Consider the following 25,529-nt stretch of genomic DNA (forward strand, 5'->3'; position numbering starts at 1 on the left):
TGCTGTGTTTGTACGCAAAGCTGTTGCTGCATAATGTGGAATTAATTCAGTGAATAATTTCTGTCTTTACAATATAATACAAAATGAACATAGGTGTTAAAGACAATGATACCTTCATTAAAGATCAAATTTACCTATCTACTTCAAACTCTCAAAATCACAGGATGAGAAAAAATGGTGAGCAAGGTCATTTGGCTGACCTTATATTCTCGATTTAGAAGAAACATTACCCCACCCTATTGTCTGAAAAATGATCACATTTTTAAATCATTCCATGGATTTTGCTTTCAATTCCCCATACAGAAGTCCATTCAAGTGTTGATCACTTTATAAGGTAAGCTTTCTGAGTCTCGTGTGTACCCAGTGCCTGTTAGAAAATATGGGTGCAATGCCTGCTATTTCAATTGATGGAAAATCAGTTGTACCACAATTTTCCAATATGCATTAGCATACAAAGTCCCAAGCCATTGACAATTCCTCCAGTAATGTGTGAAGAATTTGCTGTTAGCAGTCCCAGATTTGCCTTTCATTAGTACCCGCTTTTGTCCAACAGTTGGGGTTTAATTACACATTTACTGGAATGGACATTTCTCACATCAGTAGGAACCAGACTACGGTAGTTTAGATGTATAACTGTAAATATTTACGGGCTTTATTTGTAGATCACCTGGCAAAAATCTAAGAAATATATAGAAGCAAGAGCCTTATTCCGAAAAACCTCCATTTTGGAATCCATTTCATTTAATCTTGAGACATGCAATCTTTACTTCTGTTGCATTCAAGGCTGTTCTTCACGTTCTGGTTTATTTATAGAGTTTTGTTTAGATGTTACCAGAGCTATTTTTGCATTTGTGCAAAGCACCATCAGGGTACTGATACTAAAGCCTAGGTTTTAAGTGTTCTCTGAATCTTTGCAAGGTAACAAAACTGTTCTGTTGATAGTGTGACATTCACCATATGTTTATTACTGAGCAATGCATTTGTAATTTTCAAACCTTGGTGGAATAACATTTTTGTTTATAACAATTCACAGCATTTCTAGGCACAAAATGCACACCTAAGGTTCTAGGATAGTGGGTGACATGTGCTCACTCATTCTGCGCTACATGCCATATTTGATTGGTCTCCTCAATTGGCATCTAGGGCATGTGCTGGAAGTAATAACATGCCTCATTAAACTTTAAACAAGGGTCCTACTTGTTGCAGAGCTCTTTTGTGAACTTGGTCTTCCCCAATGTCTGACACTGGTAAACGTGGGTTGACACTGGACTACGGGGATTGGGAAGTGAGAGTTGCAATAATGGTGAGAGTAGGAGGCACTGAGTGTATATGAGGAGAAGAAAATGAAGTGAAATGTGTTGCAGTGATTGTAGGAGAGTGTGGGGGAGGGAGGTATTTTGGGTAGTGAGGCTATAGATGATGGAGGTGTGAGTATCGAGTCAGTAAGCTGTGTGCTAAGATCTTTAGCTTGATAACTCTGATGCGGGCATTGAACTTTTTTCTGTATTGCAGCTAAGCTCCTGGCACCTCTTTTTGTAACCTCTTCCCACAGGTGATGGAGATGTTTCCTGGAGAGTTTTCTGCTCCCAGGAGGAATATGGGGCAAGATTTTCCACATGAGCTTTGGTACTCTGCTGTCAGGCCCAAGTGAGGGTCAGAAGGCTGCACTGTGTGGGGAACAATCACTCATTTGAGATTTTGTCCAAATTGGCCAATTATTGGCCAGACGCCAGGCTCATTGTCCAATTAAGGATGGTAAGCAGGCTCTTGAAGCTGGAGGATGCCTTCCAGGTCAGAAGCAGCAGCAGGATGCTTTTGCAGGTAAGTGAGGGAAATGGTGTCCCAAGAGGACAGTGCCCTCTCCAACGTTTTTATGTTTTAATAAAAAAAATCCTCAGCAGCCAGACCACCATTGCGGGGGGTGCAGGGCGGGGGGATGGGGAGCCCCTCCATAAGGCGGCCCTCGGGTCTGATGCTGGGACCCCTCATCCAGGTATTTGCCCTGTTGCTCAATGCCCAGTTGGCCCTTAATTAGGTGAATTGGCTACCCACTGCTGGCAGATGGGTAGCCATGCCACCCACCACATGGCCCAGGGCAGGATGGAGTGGGGAACCAGCAAGCTGACCGGCGGCATGAATTTTTGTTCTCACTGCCTCCTGCTGGCCCCCATTGGGAGCTAAAAACTCTGCTCAGGATCTTTTTTCTTCTGTTCATTGCCATTTCTTTATTCAGAAGTGTTCCCTGCTGTCGTCAGCCTGCGTGCACCACTCTCTAAGAACTGCTGGCTGCCTTTCAGTGCTATCCGAGAAGCTTGATTTCCTGTCAAACCCCCAAACAGGCAGGAAGTGCCGGCTGCATGGCTGAGTTGTTATAATGAGCTGGCAGCACCAATTTCATGTGGTCCCTGTGACAAGGTGAACAGGTATGTACAGCACATGTCCCACCACTTGTGTGCCTGAATTCCTTGACCCTATTCTTTTGTAACTTGGGCAAATCATAAGATGGAACAAATTATCTGCAGAGGAAGTATTTCATTGAAATAGGCTGCCACCCATAATTACGCATAAAATTACATTTTGCATCTGGGATCACCAACATTGATGTGACTGTAGGGAAGAGAGATGGGGAGCAGTTGGTATGATAGTGTCAGACTCAAATGCAGGAATGTTGCACTTTCAGCTACCACATGGCCAACTGTGATGCAGTGTCTGCTCCATATGATTTACAGCTTATAAGCAAGAGGCAATCCCACATCATTATTTTTGTTGCAGTTATTCATGACAATTATTTTTTAACAGGGTATGAATTTTGAACTCTTATAGATGAGGGATGACACATTTGGTAATGCAACATTACCACCTTTTGTATCCAATTCCAACAGTCCTAGGTGAAGTACAGCATGGATTGGATGCAGCAGAAAGCCTTGTCTCAATTGTTGCGTCAAACACTTGCAGGTAAGGTACAGCATTAGCTTAATGTAGATTGAGCTTTGCCTAACTACACTGTCCCATCAGACAGTGTCAGATCAATGTAACACGTGTTAGCAGCAGACTAAAGTTCTTTCTATATCATAAAATATCTTAACTTCAGCCTCAAAAGAGCAGACCCCTCCACTGCACCTGTGTGATGTTAACATTTCCCACCGAGCCATGAATGAGATTGCCAATATAGAACCAATTTGTACTGAATCAAGGGCAATAAAATATTGTAGAACTGTACCACTTCCAACTGGAATTTGATGACCCCAAATTTATTTCTCATTGCATTCTTACAGCTATCTAATATTTTGGTTTGAACCCACTTCTCAGTACTGCAACCTCAGTAGAAAGCATTAACTTTAAAACAAGCAATATGACCCCCCTGGACCAATCAATGAATTACACGACAAGATTTCACTTAAGACGTTTAATACAACAACTAAATTTAGAAAAATCAGCATTAACTAAACAGTACTTTGTTTCCCATTAACTTATTAACACACTTTAAAACCCCACACAACATTTATACATTACACAGTGTTCTCATTGAAAAAGTATCCTTGTAGTTAAAAGTCCTAAGCTCCTCCCAGTTGCTATGGATTGGATCTCCCAGTCTTTCTCAAAGCCAAAGTCCTCATTAACTTCTTCCGAGCACATTCAACTGGTCTTCTGTTAATAAGGTAACTTCTGGTGACCCTGTTGGTCTTTTCTCCTCCACAAACCTCGAGCCTTCAAATGGGGTACAAATCTTAGCAGCCTTTTTCTGTATCAGTGTTCTGAGAGCAGCTGCTTTCCCAGTACACAACTCACCGTTTCTTTCTCTTTTTTTGCACAGCTCCGTGCTGGTTTACATTTCTTCCTTTCCTCCTTTCAGCCTTCAGACCTAGGAAAGCCTGTTGAATTTATCCAGATCAAAAGTCCATCGTTGTTTACCTTTTACAATTCTCAGAGCCCATAAATATGGCCATAGCAAAATCACATGGGTCTTCCTTTGTTTCCAGGTGTTAAAAATTGCAACTTGAATTTGCATTTTACAGCTCTGGCTCCCTGTTTACAATCTGAGAGTCTGGGAGACCAAAATCTATTGTTCTTTAGGTGTTTACAGCCTTGCACTCTGCTTTCAAAAGCGTCTTTGATCTGGGTTCCTTGTTCCCATGGTAACCAAGACACCTTGCCCTCTGGGCAGATTATACACTGCATTAAAGATCAGATATTTTAAACAATAACCATATGACAAAGTCTAGCATTCAAGACACTCAGAAAAGTAATTTCTTAAATGCAGTTAATTGATGTTATAAGGAAGGTTACTGTCCATTGCAGTAACATGCTGTTTTACTTGCTTCTGTTATGTGAAACTACCTTATTCTGAGTATCTACTTCAAAATAGCTGCAACAGGCTGTCACAAAGTTTGAATTTCTTGTATCATTCACTTAAAGATTAGACTGTATCTTTTGATTTAAAAAAAAGTTATTTCATTGATTTGTTTAAGATTATCCATGTCAAAGGAATTAACACAATTTTGGCAGGTAAGGGGATTAAAAGCTGGAGGTGGAAATAAGGCTGGATTTCTTTCAAATTCAGGTACTAGATTAGATGAACTCCATTTTTCTTTTTACTTAAGCAAAACATTACAGCATGATCTGATAATAGAGAACGTTTTAAGAGAATAGTAATTGATTTGCCATGTCAGAAACTCAAACTTTGTTTATCGAAACTAATACAACTTTCATATTTCATTGAACATATTCTTCTAAAGGTTGTATTTGTATGTTTATACAGTACTTTTAGTTCGTATTAAATATTAGTATTGCATGTTACTATTTAGATATAAATATATGTATTGCTTACTTTAGCTCATAAACCTCTAAGCTGCATGTTAAGATCTGCCATTTTTTGAAATGTTTGTTAGTCTTTGTTAAATTTAGTAAACAGGTTACTGTACATGGGGTAATTGTTAATCCTTTAGGATTACATATTTCTGTGATGGCAAAATATGGAAAAAGTTTTGATTCCACATCATAGGAATCAAGATCTGCTAATAGGAACTGCTATTAGATCATTAAGAATCAAACATGAGTTTAATTAATGCCCCAAATTGTTAAATATGTACAGGAGATTTGAAACTGAGCAGTAAAACATGGTTGTGACAATGGAAGAAACAAAATTGAATGGCAAAACAGTGCATCGTATACATTATAATAAAAACAGCTGGCTTGCATAGAATGGGAGTGTAACAATCTCTCAGTTCAGATAATGAGCTTCACTCTTGCTGTTCATGACATCATTTGAATCCCTCGAGCATATGACAGATGTAAGACAAATGCTAAACTAATTATTATCTATAGGATAATACTTTACTCTAGAGTGTGTAACAAGACAGAAATATTTGTGGCCCAGGGCAGAGTCGATAGATTTCATGACAATAGATTTAGGAGCAAATATCTTTGCTGCTGGGCTGCTACATGTCTATGCCAAAGGCAGGAAATACATTATTCATTTTAGAAAGATATCATATATGTTTGTGTGATTATAATGCTCTGCACTAAGTTCGTGAGTGAATGTTTTACCTTCTATCAAGTTGAGGCTGCACAGTACGGAAAGGTCATGTATTTGCGAAGCCAATGCAATCAAGCATATACTAATGAATAGACTGACAAGTTTTAAAAAGAAAGCCTGAAGGAAAGAAAATAGATTGGCTACATAGTCTGGCATTGCCTCCAGTAATTGGATGCCCACCAGCTATGGTAAGGAAGAAACCACGCTGGATAGACTTTAAAAAAAAATTGAAAGTTGTGTTCATTAACAAATATTAGATGAGGTAATTGTGCTTATAAGGAGGAATGAAATGATCCAGTACTGCCCGTACTGAGCATCATTGACAAGAGTGCAGATGGACATAAAGCTACAACACCTCAGCCTGATTCTCTGATTGTTGCTCCGATCTAGCAATGTTCAATGCTGGGAGCACAGAATTGCTAAACTTTCCTTATAATTCATGAAATTCTCCGACCAATGAGAAGCCGTTATCAAAAAAGTATTAAATATTTGGATACATCTTGAAGGCATTTGACTGCAAGTATAAGCCCTCCGCTGGCTGGAGTCATACCTAGCGCAAAGGAAGATGGTTGTGGTTGTTGGTGGTCAATCATCTGAGCTCCAGGACATCACTACAGGAGTTCCTCAGGGTAGTGTCCTAGGCCCAACCATCTTCAGCTGCTTTATCAATGACCTTCCTTCAATCATAAGGTCAGAAGTGGGGATGTTCGCTAATGATTGCACAATGTTCAGCACCAATTGTGATTCCTCAGATACTGAAGCAGTCCGTGTGGAAATGCAGCAAGACCAGGACAATATCCAGGCTTGGGCTGATAAGTGGCAAGCAACATTCGCGCCACACAAGTGCCAGGCAATGACCATCTCCAACAAGAGAGAATCTAACCATCTCCACTTGACATTCAATGGCATTACCATCGCTGAAACCCCATTATCAACATCCTAGGGGCTACCATTGACCAGAAACTGAACTGGAGTAGCCACATAAATACCGTGGCTACAAGAGTAGGTCAGAGGCTAGGAATCCTGCGGCGAGTAACTCACCTCCTGACTCTCCAAAGGCAGTCCACCATCTACAAGGCACAAGTCAGGAGTGTGATGGAATACTCTCCACTTGCCTGGATGGGTGCAGCTCCAACAACACTCAAGAAGCTTGATATCTTCCAGGACAAATCAGCTTGCTTGATTGGCACCCCATCTACAAACATTCACTCCCTCTACTACCAACACACAGTGGCAGCAGTGTGTACCATCTACAAGATGCACTGCAGTAATGCACCAAGGCTCCTTACAGTACCTTCCAAACCCACGACCTCTACCAACTAGAAGGACAAGGGCAGCAAATGGTTGGGAACACCACCACCTGCAAGTTCCCCTCCAAGTCACACACCATCCTGACTTGGAACTATATCGCCGTTCCTTCACTGTCGCTGGGTCAAAATCCTGGAACTCCCTTCCTAACAGCACTGTGGGTGTACCTACCCCACATAGACTGCAACGGTTTAAGAAGGCAGCTCACCAGCACCTTCTCAAGGACAGTTAGGGATGGGCAATAAATGCTGGCCTGGCCAGCGACGCCCACATCCCATGAATGAATAAATTTTTTTTTTAAATGCCTGAAAATTCCAATGGACAAAGGTTCAAATGCCCAATAAAACAGCATGAACAGCTAAAAATGGCAATTTATGCCATTTCTCTGGCATTTCAGCTAATTTCCCATCAACATTACAAAGGGAGACAGTGAAAAGTTTCGGACCCAAAGTTACTAACTTTATACAGATCACTGCTAAGGGCATATTTGTAATATTGGTTTAGTAAAGCAATGTGTAATTATTATCATATTTGTATGCAATGATTTTGTTTGTATTAATGCACGTATTTATATTGTTATGAAGACCCCATTTGCCACGAATGAAGCATATTAATTTTATCATATGAAACATTAATTTTCAACTGTTGATGGACTGAAGAGATGAATTGTTTAAAGTGATCAGCAGTGGCTGGAAAAATTTGCATTCTAAGAGACAGTTGCCAAGGAAAAGACAATGGAACTGCTCCCTGCTCCAATTAACTCAAATGGATTTTAATCACCAGACACTGAAGGTGGAACAAGCCAGCATTCCATTGCCACCAACCACCACCCCCCTCACCCCACACCAGTGTGGGTGTCTGTTAAGATGAAAGGAATCCACAAAAATGCAGGAGAGTTTGTTAAAAAAAAACAACTAGTCACATGACTAACCTGCCGGCGCAGGGTTTTTGAATTGTGCTCACAGGACAGATTGAGGATAGAGACTGCTTTGAAGACAACAGAGAAGCAAGGTCTCTTTCCCTGGCCCCCTCTCTCTCATGAATTTCCCAATCCACTGAAGTCACTTAAACCTCAAGAGAGAAGGCTCCTACGTTGAAGCAAATTTGAAAGCGTGCACTGGGCCCCAACAAAATGGCAAGATTTAGCTGCAATCAAAGACTCTTCATTGAACTCAAAGGACAGTAAATGACCTCCAGCTATTGTTTCAAACTTTCCCCTTTATTCTTGCTCCTTTTCTGCCTCTATCTGCGTGTGTATTTATCGTGTATGCATCCTAGCATGGTCGCGTCGCATACTAGTAGTAGTTTTAACCAAATTAGAGAATTAATAAACTTACACCTTTCTTGTTTAAATCTAAGAAAACCTGTCTGATTGATTTCTTTGCCACTACAGTTGGAGAGCAGTGAACACGGATTCACTGAGGAGGAGCTAAAAACTTGGAACAGAGGAAACTTGAATTAGAAGAAAGGGAAAGAGAGAGAGAAAGAAAAAGCCTTTCAGAAGGACAGTTAAGAAAAAGAGAGAGCCTTCCAGAAGGAATGCGAAGAGAGAGAGCTGAGGCGGCTTGAGTTAAGTAGGGAGTAACAGAGTAACCGCAGTGAAAGCATGGCCAATATGGAGGATCATAATTCAGGGCTAGGTATAGAATTGTTAAAATTCTCCCAGTTGATTCCAAAATTCAATGAGGGAGACGTGGAAGCATTTTTTGTATCTTTTGAAAAAGTTGCAAGTCAGTTAAAGTGGCCAGCTGAGGCTTGGACTCTCTTGCCACAAAGCAAATTAACAGGAAAAGCCCATGAGGTTTATTCCCTGTTGCTAGATGAGAGTTCATCCAATTATGAACTGACAACAATGCTATCCTCAGGCCATATGAGTTAGTACCGGAAGCTTATTGTCAAAAGTTCAGAGCCCTCGAGAAGCAAGCTGATCAAACTTACCTGGAGTTTGAGAGAAGCAAGCAGCTGACATTTGACCAGTGGCTGAGGGCTCTTAAAGTACAGCTCAGCTACAAAAATCTCAGAGAGGTAATTCTGTTAGAGGAATTTAAATACTCTCTCCCACCCTCCATAAAGACACATAAAGAGCAACAAAAAGTTCATAGAGCCCAGCAAGCCGCAGTTCTGGCTGATGAGTTTGCTTTAATCTATAAGTCGCTTCCCTAGGGCAAACCTTTCCTAGTCACCCTCACAAATCTGAAAAGGACAAAGGGTGGGAAGGTGATAGAAATCCAAGCAGTTCTTGGAAAGAAGGAAAAGCAGGAGACACAGGGACCCTCCTCCAGCCAAAATGGAAGGTGCTGTAAGTAGGAGTGAGACCCGGAGACCTGTGTGCTTCCATTGTAATAAAGCAGGTTATCTAAGAGCTGACTGTTGGATACTACGGGGAAAGCCTGTAGGATTAATCAGAGCACATCCACTCAGTGAAGGAGAAGGGGCCCTGTTGGAAAGTACAGCAGAATAAGCTGTGGCTTTAACTGCAGCCGATGTAAGGCCCAGGAAACATACTGCTGTAAGTGCAGGAAAATTTAATGGGGTTCCTGAAGGCTGTCAGGATTTTGTGTCCGAAGGGAGAGTAACCCCATACCCCTCGAGTGGGGCAAGAAAGCCCATAGTAATCCTCAGGGACACAGGGTCCAATAGATCTCTTTTACTGGGAAAAGGCCTGACCTTTCCCCCAGAGAGTGCAGTAAACACCAGAATGGTGGTGACTGATCTTGGAGGGCGGGGTATGCCTGTATCTGTACACCGGGTGCACCTTGAGTGCAACCTATTTTCGGGACTGGTGACTATAGGGATTGCCCGTAGTTTGACTGTGGATGGGGTTGACCTACTCCTAGGTAATGGTTGGCAGGGGCGAAGCTGGTAGCTTCCTCAGTAGCGAAAGAGAGACAGCAGGAAGTCAGAGATACAGGGCAGTTGCAGGAGACGGTCCCCTGCAGTTTCCATGAATGTGTAGTGAATGGGGCCATGATCAAACCAGCTCCCCCAGAAGAGATGGAATTAGGTCTTAACGCAAAGATGTGGTGGAGTACTGTAGGAGTTGCCACATGTGCCAGGTTGAGGGGAAACCTCAACCTACAGTGAAACCTGCACCCCTAAGTCCTGTGTCAGTGTTAGGAGAACCCTCCAGCAGAGGGCTGGTGAACAGTAAGGGACCCCCGCCAAGAACAAAAGGGGACAGGCAGGCGCAAGGCTGGCAAAAGGTTAGAGAGGAAAGGGGAAAAGGGGACAAAGAGGGCAGGTTAAAGGAAGTCCGGGAGGAATCCCAAATGGAAACCCCTATTGTCTGGTTAGCCAACCCTGAAATGTTTGTAACATTAGACCCCACATCCTCCTAATTAAATGCAGACACCAGAAGCACCCCACCAGAGTTGCTAACAGCATTTATAGGAACCTGCAGAGACAAAGAAAGACAAATAAGAGGGCAGAGAAGTGTCACAGGCGTGTGCAGTAGAATTTGGACAAATACCTGGAAGCAAGGGTATCCCAGAAGACGAAGGGAAGATCAGCAGAGAATCCACCCCCACAGTCAGGAAAAAAGGGAACCAACCATCCCCTCAGGTGAAAAGCCCTTGCATGATTCAACAAAGCTCTGAAAGACAGCTCAGAATGGATCCACCTACTACTGACCCTCCTGAGCAGAATTCCAACTCAAGGCTAATTAAGTCTAACCCTCCCTCTGCAGACCTCAACAGGAACAAAGATACCTTAGGCAGTCATGGAAATATGCAAACTGAAAAACTTCCCCAAAAATCACATGTTTATTGCCAAAAAAGGCAGTTTAAAGCAGACATGCTACCACGAAAAGACAGGCTGTAACAATTTCTAGGATTTCTGAATGAATGAGAATGAATGAGAGAGATGCATGTGTGTTTTCCTGTACCTACTCTTCTCTCTAGTCCCTTTTAATGAAATGCTGTTCTAAAAATCGCATTTCATTCTGCTGGATGTGGAGGTGTCATGCTGGCCCCACCTGCCACGAATGAGGCATATTAATTTTATCATATGAAACAATAATTTTCAACTGTTGATGGACTGAAGAGATGAATTGTTTAAAGAGATTAGCAGTGGCTGGAAAAATTTGCATTGTAAGAGACAGTTGCCTTGGAAAAGTCAATGGAACTGCTCCCTGATCCAATTAACCCAAATGGATTTTGATCACCAGCCATTGAAGGTGGAGCAAGCCAGTATTCCATTTTCCACCCCCTCCCCCCGGCCCCTCACTGCAGGTGTCTGCTAAGATGAAAAGAATCCACAAAAATACAGGAGAGTTTGTTTAAAAAAAAACTAGTCACATGACTAAAATGTGGTGGCGCAGGGTTTTTGAATTGTGCTAACAGGACAGGTTGGGGACAGAGACTGCTTTGAAGACAACAGACAAGGAATGTCTCTCTCCCTGCCTCTCTCTCTCTCTCTCATGAATTTCCAGATCCACTGAAGTCACTTAAACCGCAAGAGAGAAGACTACTCCATCAATCTGATGCTTTCAGAACTGTCAGCTTTGGTGACCATTAATGAAGTTTAACAATTTTGTAGTGGCTGTTCCGTTATTTATTGAGATCATAAGTGCAATATTGAATAACCTTATCTTCTGTTTCTGCAAACTAATTCAGAAGTTCATACTTTCTGCATTCACTTTTTAAGAAACTGTTAGTCCTGTCCCATTTAGGATATTGTGTACAGTTCTGGTCACTTATGAGAAAGAGAAATGTATGTGTTGGAAAGGGCGCAGAGAAGGGCAACTTAATTAATAGCTGTGATTAAACACCTGAGTTTCCTGAAGAAGCTACTGAAGCTGGAAATGTTTACTCTGAACACTGAGGTAATCTTGAGGTCTTAAGTATTGAAGATCCTATGACAATTGCAGCCATCAATCTGTTTAACAAAGTCACAGATTCTATAAAAAGTAGACATAGCCTTAAATTTGGGTAAAGGAGTCTTGGAGGCTGGAAACGGAGTTTTGATTGAACTGCTTTATGCAGTGGGTGGTAATTGTATGGGATGGACTGCAAGGGGAAATAGGAAACTGATTTTTATTGTAGCAAATTTAAAAGTTGGATAATTACTGGGGAAAAAAGTGCAGGGAAATGGGATTAGTTAGGATGGTTGCTTGATGGTCGGCGCAGGCGCGTTGGGCCAAAGGGCCTGTTTCTGTGCTGTAAAACTCTATGACTCTATGAAACAAGTTTGAAAGTGTGCAATGAAACGGCAAGATTTAACTGCTTTCAAAGATTCTACATTGAACACAAAGGACAGTCAATGACCTCCAGCTATTGCTTCAAACCTTTCCCCTTTATTCTTGCTCCTTTTCTGTCTCTATCTGCGTGTATGTTTATCGTGCTAGCATGGTCGCATCGCGTATTCGTAGTAGTTTTAACCGAATTAGAGAGTTAAGGTTAATAGATTTGAACAAGAAAGGTGTAATTTTAAGAAAACCTGTCTGGTTGATTTTTTCACCACTACAATTGGTGAGCAGTGAACAAGGATTCGCTGTGGGGAAGCTAAAAACACGGCGTTTTAAAAATTAAACCCTGTTACGGTCAAACCAGGCAAAGGCTGAGAAGGAACCCGTAGACTCCTTTCTCACCTGGTCGTAACAATATCTATTTATTTTCAGCTTTCAGCCACAGATCCTGTCCATCATAAAGACTGTCTAATTTCAACTCCAAAATATTACCGGGATCTGCCCCACCTCCATCCATTATCTCCAGACTCAACTATTCCAATGCTTCTCTGTTCAGTCTCCCATTCTTCACCCTCCCTTAGCTTTGACCTGATCCAAAATACTGTTGCACTATCCTAACTTGCACCAAATCACTTTCACGCATACCCCTGTGCTCACTGCCCTAAATTGCCTCTTGGTCCCCAATTTACTCAATACTTAAATTCTCACCCTCATTTTCAAATCCCTCCATGGCCTTACCCCTCCCCATCTCTGTAACATCCACCAATCCTACAACCCTTTGAGAATTCTGCGATCCTCCAATTTTGCCCATTTATGCATCCCCAACCTCTTCTGCCTCACTATTTGTGGCCGTGCCTTTAGCTGTCTGGGGCTTAAGCTCATGGAGTTCCTGCCCAAAGCCTCTCAGCCTCACCTCCCTCTCTCTGCTCTTTTAAGACACTTTTTTAAAATTACCGCTTTGATCAAGTTAAATAATGTCTCCTTCTTTGATCAGTGTCAATTTCTGTGTCTGATTATGGTCCTATGAATTGCCTTGAGATGTTTTACAACATTAACGGTGCTGTACAAATGCAAGTTGTTGTGGTAAATAAGTTAAGACCTTTATTAAAATAGTGCAGAAAGGGATTTTATATATACACATTACCCACATTTAGCATTACAAAGGTTTGTATGCAATTTTAAACATATTAGCTTAAAAAGAATTATGATGTAGTGGAGAAGATTCAAAGAAGAGTAACAAAGATGATTCAAGACCTAGGGTTGTTACCATTAGAAAAATAATTAAGAATCCTGATTCTGAAACACTGAAAGGCATGACTAGCACAGAAATCGGTTATATAACTTAGATTATAGTCTTAGAACTAGTGGTCATTAGTAGAAAATTAACAAACGTAAAACAAGACCAAAGATTAGATGATACACTTTACAACCCCAACCCCTCTCACCACCCACCCCCCTCACCCCCCGAGTTATAGATTTGCCAAATAAACTTGCATTAGCAGATTTAGCAAATTGCTCAGTGTAAGCTGAATAAACAGGGTGACCTTGAGTGACTTTTTCTTGTCCTGAACTTTATATTCTTGCAAGCAGTAAGAATTGAAACTAGACTTGTTGAAGAGAGAGACGGATGCTGCTTAAGTCAAACTCTTGACAAAAATATTTGACGTAATCTATATCTATTTCAGGTGTAGAATTCCAATGAACCGAACAATATCCATTCACTCCCATTATGTTATATTCATGACCATTACATTTAAATACAAAATTGTTATGCAAGCGCACAATGTTCCTCAATTATCCATTTGTTCATGCCTGACATATTGGATATAATCCACCCTGTGGCAGGGTCACCTATGATCACAGCATACCTCAAAACCTAATCATTTCTGTGTAAAATCTGTTTATATTCAGCATTTTGGATTGGTTCTGTTTAGAATGAATTGAATGAATAAATAAATCTGTGAATTGTGATACCAAGATTTGCAAATGGTCTATTTTTAACCTGGGTTAACAGAAATTCTGATCCAAGCATACGTTTCTTGGCAAACTAGCAATCCATTTATCAAGTTTCAACTGTTATCACTTCATAAATCCAGGAGTGACTGATAAACAGGTGTGATTTGGACAAGCTTGATTATAAAATTGGGTGGAGATCCATATCATCCACTTTGTGGATTGTGCATGTTTCTGGCATTGACAAAATGGGCCAGGAAGGTTCTGCTTCAGACAAGCAGGAGGTTCATTGTAGTTTGTTCATGAAGATTGGGTAATTAAATCATATCCTCAAATTCCTAACACTCCACCGTGCATTGCATCAGCTGATCTTGGTGTCCACATATGCTGCAATGCTGGGATGATACACTGGAATGTCAAAAAGGATTGCTCTCCTTCTAACCACCTCACGCAGCATCTCCTCTACCTCAGTATCCATCAGTGCTGAGCTGCTCCATCTGTTCCCTATAGAGACTAGTTACTGCTCTCCTCCTTTAGCAATAAAAAGATTGCCAAAGGCTTGAACATTTCCAAAGACTGCAAATATTTTTGGTCCCTTATTCTGCTATTTTCTTTTAATTGACTGAATGCCTTAAAATTCATCTGAATCACAATTTTTGGTCTTACTACTAAGCTATTTTGCTGCAGACACGCAAAGCTGCACCTGGAGTAATGTATAGTTGTGACGACCCCTAAATTTGATTCTATAAGGACCAAAGTTAAATTTTAGTTTGCTTATTTCCTACCTCAAACTTGACAGAAGTGGCAAAGTTCACAATGGCACAATATGCCAATATTACATTGAGCTCACTACAAGGGCTCATGTAAGTATTATCTATGGGCTGGTGGACAGGCTTATATCTGACAAGGTTCCTATTGTCTGTGTCATCCAGTATCTGTTACATTACCTCAATGATATTAAAAATTAAAATGTGTCTACAAGGCAAAAATGTATATATGGACACCTATAGAAAACTTAAATAACCATAAATGCAGGATATGAATGACTTTGATAATAAGGGTGGGAAGCTGCTACAAATGAAATCAAGGAAACCTCCTACTAGATGATCCCAATGGTAAATAGCTGGATTTAACAAACTATTAAGATAATTTGCAGTTAAAAATAAGCATGGCTGTGCAATACAGTGGATGCAGGAAGTGTCAAATTAATTTAAAATGGGTGTAAGCAAAATGTACAATGGTGAGAGCATTCCTAGTGAAATCATAATTTAATAGTAGAAATTGTTGATATAGTGATACTACTTCTGGTAGTGTGTTTTTAAAAAAGTAAATTATCGTCCCTACATTGGCCCAAATTTTTTTCCCTGCTCAGGCCTCAGCTAAAATAGCAGTCAGGTTCCAATGACATCATCAGGACCGGACATGCCTATGCAAAGAAGGACCCCCACTTTGGGTGGGTTTTCTTGCCACCTGCTCAGTAGATCAAGTTAAAATTGTGGGTGGTAGGTTCCTGGTGTTTCCAGGGCAGTGGGGGTAAGTGTGTGTGGTTGGTGTGTAAGTAACTCGAATAATCTTTAACTGCCTACCCTCCCAATTTCTGCTGAGTGCATAGTATTAAAATTGCCTTCTTTCAAAGACTCATGGATATGGAAGTTGTACCAGAGGGCTGGTGGTTTGCCAATGTAACAACTTTGTTCAAAAATGGAGTAATGTATAATCAAGGTAACTAGCAATCAGCCAGCTTAACATCAGCAGTGTTTAAGCTTTCAGAGGTGATTATATGGAAATAACATTAATATTCAACTAGAAATACATTATTTGCTAAAGGACAGCCAGTATGAATTTGTAAAAGGCAAGTGATATATGATAAAATTTGAGTTTTTTGAGGAAATAATGATGTATTGATAAATGAAATGCAGTGAACAATGCAGGTGGATTTTCAAAAGGCATTGAATAAGGTCGGCCACAGGAAATTTGCTGATAAAATAAAGGCACGTGGTATTAAGGAGAGTGCAGCAACATGCTCCTTGGCTGAAGGACAGAAAGCAAAGAGTTGTGATTAATGGATGCTTTTCAGTGTAGAGGGATGTAAACAGTAGTGTACTCCAGAAATAAAAACAGAAAGTGCTGGAAATACTCAGCAGGTCTGACAGCATCTGTGGAGAGATAAGCAGTGTTAACATTTCAGGTCTGTGACCTGTCCCTGAAATGTTAACTCTGTTTCTCTCTCCACAGGTGCTGCCAGACTCGCTGAGTATTTCCAGCACATTTTGTTTTTATTTCAGATTTCCAGCATCTGCAGTATTTTTCTTTTATTTTGGTGTTCTCCAGAGATTACTGTTAGGACCATTGTCCTTCTCTCTCTCTCTCTCACATAGAATTGGGTATAAGTAACACCATATCAAAATTTGCACATGACACAAAAATAGGCTCATCTTCACCTCTGAAGATGACTGCTGGTGACTTCATGGGGTAAGTTAGATTAGTTAGATGGATGTCAGTTAAAAATTAATGCAAAGAAATATGAAATGACACATTTTGGGAGGAAGACTAAGCAGATAACATTAAACTAAAAAGGCAACATGTTTAAAGTAGTAGGGACAAAGAGATTCAGATACACAAATCTTTAAAAGTAGATAGTAAAAAGCATATGGAATCCTAGGTTTTATAACTGAGGGTATAGAGTATGAAAGTAAAGAGATTATGCCAAACCTAGACAGTTCATTGGTTTGGATGCAGTTAGAATATCATGTTCAATTTTGGGCCCTTACTTTAGGAAGGACATCAAAGCCATGGAGATAGTGTGGAAGATATTCACTAAGATTGTACCTGGGATGAGTTGTTTAGTCATGAGTAAAGATGACAGAAATTGGGGCTCTCTTCATTAGTTTTTAAGAGGTGTTCAAAATTATGGGACGTTTTAATAAAAACCTGTTTGACCAATCATGGCATTATTTTAAGAACACCAATAAAAAAAATCAAGGGAGTGATTGAAGATTTTTTTTATTCTGCCGAGGTTAATTAGGAGATGGAATGCCCTACTAGAAACAGTGATGGTAGCAGAATCCATAATTGCTTTCCTTCTAAAAGCTGATAAATGAAAACATAGAAGTATATAGGAATGGGACTAAGCTTCTGGTTCTTGCACATGGCTGGCATTGGTGTGATAGGCTGAACAGCTTTCTTCTATGCTGTAAAATTAGTAATTCTATGATCTACACTGCTTTTAATACAGTTGCGCACTCTATCCTCCTCACGTGCCTCTCCTCCGCAGTCCTTCTCTGTAGCACTGCTCTCTTATGGGTCTACTTTTACCTGTCACATTATAGATACTATGCTGCCTATAACAACTTCACCTGTGACTATGTGGTCACCTCTGGTGTATCCCAGACCCCAACTTCTTTATTATTTACTTGCTACTTTGGTGACAACATTCAGAACCATGGGGTCACACTCATCTCAATTTTCATATTTCCATCAGTCAAGGGCTGCTGCCACTTTCCCCAATTGCCTTACTGAAACTTCCTCCAGCTAAATGTTGCTAAAACTGAAGTCATCCTCTGGCCCACGCAAACAGCTATGCACCTCTGGTCCTGACTCCATGAACATCCCTAATTATTGCCTTAGGCCAAGCCTCTTTGATCCAGAGCTTCCTCCGTCGCATTCAATGCTTTACAAAAATCACTTTCTTCACCTCTGAAGCAGAACCCAACTCCACTCCCATCTCTCCTCTTCCACTGAAACCTTAAACTATGCCTTCCTGTACATAAGGAGTAAATGCAACGTGTTGTAAAGTTAAATATAAAGTATATCATTCTGATTTCTTTTATTTCTAATCTTATTTATCCCCTTCCTTTCATGAGTTCATTTTGTTTCCTTAGTTATTATTCATTTTAGGAGCATCACTAAATTTGTTATCTATTCACTAATTTAAACTTCCCAACTCAGTGAGATTTTGGCACATTCAGCACAATATAATTTGAATGATTTCTTTTGGATTGCAAAGAAGGCTGTCTAAGGCCAGATGATGCTGTTGGAGTATGAAATTACCAAATGGATGCATAAACTAACTTTTGATTCCCAGTTTAAATGATCAGGGATTCATGCAGCTGTTTATACAAGCTTGATGCACAGATCCTATTTCACAGCACCACACAAACCAATGAGAAGAGCAGAGAACATGGCACCACAAGCAACATTGTGTTTTATTAATGATGAGTAATATCATATTTTGATTTACTGAATGTGATTTTACATTGTTTGAATCAGTTATTATAGTGAGGCCCTCCTGAGTGGGCAAAGAACAAAGAACAGTACAGCACAGGAACCGGCCATTTGGCCCTCCAAGCGTGCGCCGATCTTGATGCCTGCCTAAACTAAAACCTTCTGCACTTCCAGGGACCGTATCTCTCTATTCCCTTCCTATTCATGAATTTGTCAAGATGCCTCTTAAATGTCGCTATCGTACCTGCTTCCACCACCTCCCCCGGCAGCAGGTTCCAGGCACTCACCACCCTCTGTGTAAAGAACTTACCTCGCACATCCCCTCTAAACTTTGCCCCTCTCACCTTAAACCTATGTCCCCCAGTAACTGACTCTTCCACCCTGGGAAAAAGCTTCTGACTATCCACTCTGTCCATGCCGCTCATAACTTTGTAAACCTCTATCATGTTGCCCCTCCACCTCCGTCGTTCCAGTGAAAACAATCCGAGTTTATCCAACCTCTCCTCATAACTAATGCCCTCCAGACCAGGCAACATCCTGGTAAACCTCTTCTGTACCCTCTCCAAAGCCTCCACGTCCTTCTGGTAGTATGGCGACCAGAATTGCACGCAATATTCTAAGTGTGGCCTAACTAAAGTTCTGTACAGCTGCAACATGACTTGCCAATTTTTATACTCTATGCCCCGACCGATAAAGGCAAGCATGCCGTATGCCTTCTTGACTACCTTATCCACCTGCGTTGCCACTTTCAGTGACCTGTGGACCTGTACGCCCAGATCTCTCTGCCTGTCAATGCTCCTAAGGTTTCTGCCATTTACTGTTTACTTCCCACCTGCATTAGACCTTCCAAAATGCATTACCTCACATTTGTCCGGATTAAACTCCATCTGCCATTTCACTGCCCAAGTCTCCAACCGATCTATATCCTGCTGTATCCTCTGACAATCCTCATCACTATCCGCAACTCCACCAACCTTTGTGTCGTCCGCAAACTTACTAATCAGCCCAGCTACATTTTCCTCCAAATCATTTATATATACCACAAAGAGCAAAGGTCCCAGCACAGATCCCTGTGGAACACCACTAGTCACATCCCTCCATTCAGAAAAGCACCCTTCCACTGCTACCCTCTGTCTTCTGTGACTGAGCCAGTTCTGTATCCATCCTGCCAGCTCACCTCTGATCCCGTGTGACTTTACCTTTTATACCAGTCTGCCATGAGGGACCTTGTCAAAGGCTTTACTGAAGTCCATATAGATAACATCCACTGCCCTTCCTTCATCAATCATCTTTGTCACTTCCTCAAAAAGCTCAATCAAATTAGTGAGACACGACCTCCTCTTCACAAAACCATGCTGCCTCTCGCTAATAAGTGTGTTTGTTTCCAAATGGGAGTAAATCCTGTCCCGAAGAATCCTTTCTAATAATTTCCCTACCACTGAGGTAAGGCTCACCGGCCTATAATTTCCTGGATTATCCTTGCTTCCCTTCTTAAACAAAGGAACAACATTGGCTATTCTCCAGTCCTCTGGGACCTCACCTATAGACAATGAGGATGCAAAGATTTCGGTCAATGCCCCAGCAATTTCTTCCCTTGCCTCCCTCAGTATTCTGGGGTAGATCCCATCAGGCCCTGGGGTCTTATCTACCTTAATGCCCCTCCCCCTGGCCTCTTACCCGCTCTTGATCTCTTCATTGAAAACTGTCGGCGAGACATTGGTCATCTCAATTTCTCTGCCCCCCTCACTCACTCTAACCTGTCCCCCTCTGAACTTGAGGCACTCCGTTCACTCAGGTCTAACCCCGACATGGTCATCAAACCTGCAGACGAGGGTGGTGCTGTTGTCGTATGGCGTACCGACCTCTACCTTGCAGAAGCTCAACGCCAACTCACGGACACTTCTTCCTACCTCCCTCTGGACCATGACCCCACCACCGAACATCAAGCCACCGTCCAAAGGACTGTCACTGACCTCATCTCCTCTGGAGATCTTCCCTCTGCAGCTTCCAACCTCATAGTCCCTCAACCCAAGACAGGCCGCTTCTACCTCCTTCCCAAAATCCACAAACAGGACTGTCCCGGCAGACCCATTGTGTCAGGCTGCTCCTGCCCCACTGAACTTATTTCTTCCTATCTAGACTCTATCTTTTCTCCGCTGGTCCAGTCTCTTCCCACCTACATCCGTGACTCTTCTGACGCCCTACGTCATTTTGACAATTTCCAGTTTCCTGGTCCCAACCGCCTCCTCTTCACATCCACAGAAGCACCTATCTGTGCCCCTGACTATAGAGTCCCCTATACCTATTGCTCTCCTGCACTTTGTCCCTCCCTGCTGAACAACAGTGCCAGCCATGGTGCCACTGCTCTGGCTGCTGCTGTTTTCCCCTGATAGGCCTTCCCCCCCAACAGTATCCAAAACGGTATACTTGTTAGAGAGGGGGATAGCCACAGGGGATTCCTGCACTGACTGCCTGCTCCTTCTAGCGGTCACCCATCTATCTGCCTGCACCTTGGGTGTAACCACTTCTCTAAAACTCCTGTCTATGACACTTTCTGCCACCTACATGCTCCTAAGTGCATCCAGTTGCTGCTCCAACCGATCCATGCGGTCTGTGAGGAGCTGCAACTAGGTACACTTCCTGCAGATGTAGTCGTCCGGAACGCTGGAAGCGTCACGGACCTCCCACATCTCACAGCTGAAGCACTTCACCCCTCTAACTGACATTTCTAGCACTTATTAATAAATTAATTTAAAATAAATAAATACTTATTAAATCCTTACTAAATTTTTATAATTAACTATATGGTCCCTAGTGCTAGATTCCTACTATAAATATTAAATGCTAACTAAATACAGTAATCTCCTCCCTCTGATTTAGTTACTCTACTTATATTAGTTAATTAGGGTTTTAATCATTTTTTATCAATGTTTTATTTTCAAATTCAGTAAAAAAAAAAATTCCCTACCAGCCAATCAGGTCACAGCTTTCCTGTGACGTCACTTTCAGTTTTTTTACCAGAGGTAAGTTTTTTATACTTACCGGTCCGAAACTCTGCCCTCCGAGTCTTCTCCCAGTCAGCTGTGCTCTTTGGAAGCTCTCAGCTCCCCTCACTCTGAGGACAGGTAGGAAATGAAAGGAGCTCCTCGCTCCCTCCTTACCGAACTTCCTCAGTTACCAAACTTCCACTGTAGCACTCTAATGCAACCCAAGTCAGCACTCTAATGCAAACAAAGTCAGCACTGTAAGATGGCTCACTTTTATACTGACTGACTGCAGCCCCCTGAAAACTGGTTTCAGCCAATTCTCGAATTAAGAAGGTGCAGCTGCAAGCAGAGCCTGAGTGAACCCTGTTTAAAGCTGGTCTAAAACTCACCTTCTTCAAACCTAGCAGCAACTGTTAAGTTACTCTGCTAAATAAAAGACGGATTAGACTTAAGATAAAATTAACCCTTAATTATCCTTAGTTACCAAACTTCCACTGTAGCACTCTAATGCAACCCAAGTCAGCACTCCAGTGCAATTGTTGGAAATTAATTGTTTTGTGGCATTGGGGTGATCTGCACAAAACATAAGAGGAGAAAGTTTTACGCTGAAATCTGGAGTGATTGAATAACTTGCCTGGCCTTGATGCTGAACAAGTCTGACTGTGCTGTAATGCTGAACATTTATAAATAGAAATTCAATATGCTTTAGATGTGGGATAAAATATCGAAGCATCTCATTTGATAATCAATCAGCCTAAGTGATCAAGCCACAAGTAGTTAATTCTGATTTGCTTTTATTGCCTGATTCAATCCAAATTTATCCTCCCATCAAAACACTTAGGGCATGAAATTCAGTTGGATAGCGCTAATTCGAGCAGTGATATGGATGCTTATCTCCGTTTCCCGGAGGCATGATGTGCCGCTGGCCACTTCCAGTGTGGCTAACGCGTTGTTCTGCAAGGAAATAGGCGCACTGTGTGTGCATTCCCTGCGTGTGCCAGGAGATGTTTATTTGGCACTAACGTGACATCACACAGCCCATCCAGCTGATATGATGCCAGGATCCCAAATTTGGGCAACAAATGTGCAGGCAACATCTGCATTGTTTACGCAAGAAGAAATGAGCATGAAGCTGCAAGATGGGCCCTACAGTACCGTCATTCCGTCATTTAAAGGGCCAGGCACGCTGATTACAGGCAATGTTCCTTCTAATTTCCCTTCGCTGTGTATGGACATTTGTTGCCCTGCACAGTCCCTTTAGGATTGCCGCGCATGAGTGCTGCTTGTGCATGGCATGTTTGTCCCCTGCACGGCACATTCCCAATTACAGCACAACTGTGCACCTGCGCAGTTTAGAAGGAATGTTGATTGCAGGTAAGGTCATTTTCTGGAAACTTTTTTATTGCAGTGTGTCTGGAGGTACTCTAGAGTTGGAGGTGTTTTGATGAGTTCCTGCATTTGCCAGACAGTGTTGCCACATCCTTACAGGGATGACAGAGGAGTAGGTAACCTGTGCACACAAAGGGCTGGATTTTGTTATCCTGCTGCCACTGATGGCGGCAGGTGCATTAAATGGCAGTGGTCCCGCCTGTGATGTTATCATCCGTGCCGCCATGATTATGAAGGTGGCATTGGCGACGCTGTTTCGAGTCTCCTGATGTTGGATTGCAGAGTTCAACCCACCCCCTACCACAGTATCCACTTGCAGAGCACCCCCCACCCCCCCATCCCTCACATCTGCAGATTGAGCTTAGTGGCAATGTCCAATGCCGAAAAAAAATTCATGAAGATAACAACTCATAACTTACCGAACCTTTGCAGGCACTGAGGACTCTCGCCTCGGTGGTGCCAGACAGGAAAGTGAAAGCATGTGAGTGCCGTACATCATGCAGAAGATCACGAACACTTGGTGAATTATATATGAATGCATGCAAAACAGTATTTAACATATTTAAACTACAATCCCATTGTTTCGCGGTCGAGGTGCCGCCACGGAACTTCACCACCTCTGAGAAAATCAGAACCAAGGTTTACGGCATTGGGTTCGTGGTGGATGAATCTGCGCCGATTCTCCAGCATCATCCCCCGCAGAAACCAGAAAACCCGCCTTCCAACGGTGCATAAAATCCAACCAAAAGGTTGCAACAGGCATGGGGGCAGCAGTGGCAGTGCCTTTGGGTCGGCAGCACGACAGGGAGATGGAGCAGAGGCTACGGAGAGGGAAAGCTCTGTGAGGTGCCCTTTGCCAAGTTTGAGCCGGATTTCACCATGTTCCTTGACAGTGACAGGCTGTCCAGCAGGCCAGCCAATGTACCCAGCATCTCAGTGTGCATGCCCATTCCATGCTTTCTGTATGCTGTTCCATTGAGTCTCCTGTAGCAATACTTGTCTGCCATCTTGCCCTCTGCTGAGCTGGCAAGCAAACCATCCTTTACCTCTGCCTTGCTGCTGCCCACTCATGACCGCATGACTCACCACATACTGATCTCAACCCTATACTAGCCTCTAAGGTAAGTGCAGTGCCAGTATCTGAGCTGGTGACTTCAACTGTCAGGTAAGTGACAGGGCCTCTTCATCACTCTCTTTACTGTTTGTGGGGCTCCTTTTGTTGGGCAGATGGCAGTTCTTGGTTGTCTGAAAGCAGGAACAGAAGGGGTAGGTTGATGTGAAGAAAAGAGGGGGGATGAAGTGGGAAACAAGAGGTCTATAGCCACATCATCAGCAGCTTGCACATCCTGCCAGTAGCAGGATGAGGGTGTGCTGGAAGTTGAGAAGGGGCATAAGGCAGAAAGATGTTGTCATCTTCAAGTGATGTTGGATACTACAGTCCGGTCGCAGCCAGTCACATAATGCGGAGATATACCTCCTCTGTGGAGCTCAGGAGGTGCAAGCATCCTTGTTGCCCACTGGTCATGCTCTGTCCCTTTTGTTGTGTGCCACCTTGTTCTGCAAGAAAGAGAGGAGAATGTCACTGGTTGTTTTATACTGTATTTGGGTGATGTGTCTGCCACAGCCGGAGGGTGTGAAGCTGGCAGCAATAATAGGTGTGTGAGGGTAAGGTGGAGTATCTGGATGTTAGGCATGAGTCCTGTGTGCCAGGGAGTGCTGCTGGGTGAATGATGTGGGTGTGAAACATTGAGCAGTGTGAGAGGCTGGTGGTGTGGTGGATAGAAGATGCAGTCACTGACGTTGACCACCAAGGTGAAGTCATTAAGCTTCTTGTGACACTGTTGTCAGGTCTTCGGGTCCAGACTTCAGGAGTTGACCTTCCTGGCCAACTGCTCCCCCTCCCTTCTGAGGGTGGTCCTTAAGCGTTTCCTGCCCTCCTGCCCCATAGTGCCTCCAGCTCCGCATTTGTCACTGTAGATCCCTCTGTCTACCCTGTTGTTCACTTTGCAAGAATTTACATTGTATAAATCTTTTTGTGCAGCTTCCATTCAAGATGCAGTCTACCTTTAAGAAGAGCAGACTGGATGTACTATGTGGTCTGCAAATAATGCTGCTGGGGTCTCCTAATGTGTGCAGAGCTCACCAGCTGTGTTCAGGAGCAGACAGCGTCGCTGGAGGTCCACCGGCTAACGCCATAATCATTCGGATGAAGTGGGTACATGAAGCTTGCGTATTACCCGACTGGATCTGAACGGGCGGGGACAAGTTGTGAATTGCAACCCCCTTGCCCCAAAAAACGAGGCTATCCAACTTCTAGCCCTTAATTTATGGCAACTTATCACAGCAAAATATTTGCAACCAATTTAATTTTGTGGTTGCTCTGATGACTTAGTACTTAAATGCAGAGTGTGGTGTAGAACTGAGCCAGATAATGACCATTCTCAATTCAATACTGGTCTGTACTGAGGAGAGGATTGGATTTAATGGAGAAAAAATATACACCTTCTTGAATTGACATTTTCTTATCTGGAGCAAGGATTAGTTGTTAATTTAAGGACTGTAGCAATATTTTTGCACTTTGTGTTATGAATGATGCTTGTTAGGTGAGACTGATGGAACTGAATTTGATCGGGTAAGAGCTAATTGATAAGGATATGATCTGGGTTCTTAAAATCCTGACGCAAAGAATTGTGCTTATACAGCAGTTTATTGCATCTTTTGGAAACATTGCAAGCACCTTTTACATGGTTTCTCCTGGAGTTCTGCCAGTCTCCTGTGCAAATTAAATGCAGAGAGGGAGAATCTCTCTGGAATTTCAGGGTCCAGTTTTTAATCTTCTGGGAAATTTTACCTGTGGTTATTTGCCTAATAATAATACAAATTGGATATAGAATATGGAAGAAATATGTTCCATGAGCTGAATGACTGTGTCTCATTTAATACTTCA

At 42.3% G+C, this 25,529-nt stretch overlaps 1 protein-coding gene across 2 annotated transcripts in view; it reads left to right on the forward strand.

Annotated features, from left to right (window-relative positions):
- The window catches only part of LOC137375628 (BTB/POZ domain-containing protein KCTD16-like), a 295,931-nt gene that overhangs the window by 132,798 nt on the left and 137,604 nt on the right, over positions 1 to 25,529 (forward strand). The window contains exon 2 of one of the 2 annotated variants that reach the window (XM_068043012.1): positions 18,265 to 18,274. The exons of the other annotated variant lie outside the window; for it this stretch is intronic. Within the exon in view, the coding sequence (XP_067899113.1) occupies positions 18,265 to 18,274 (10 nt within the window). The remainder of the gene's footprint in view (positions 1 to 18,264; positions 18,275 to 25,529) is intronic. 2 annotated transcript variants of the gene reach the window in all.

Source organism: Heterodontus francisci, chromosome 12, assembly GCF_036365525.1.
Source record: "Heterodontus francisci isolate sHetFra1 chromosome 12, sHetFra1.hap1, whole genome shotgun sequence".
Taxonomy (NCBI): Eukaryota; Metazoa; Chordata; class Chondrichthyes; order Heterodontiformes; family Heterodontidae; genus Heterodontus; species Heterodontus francisci.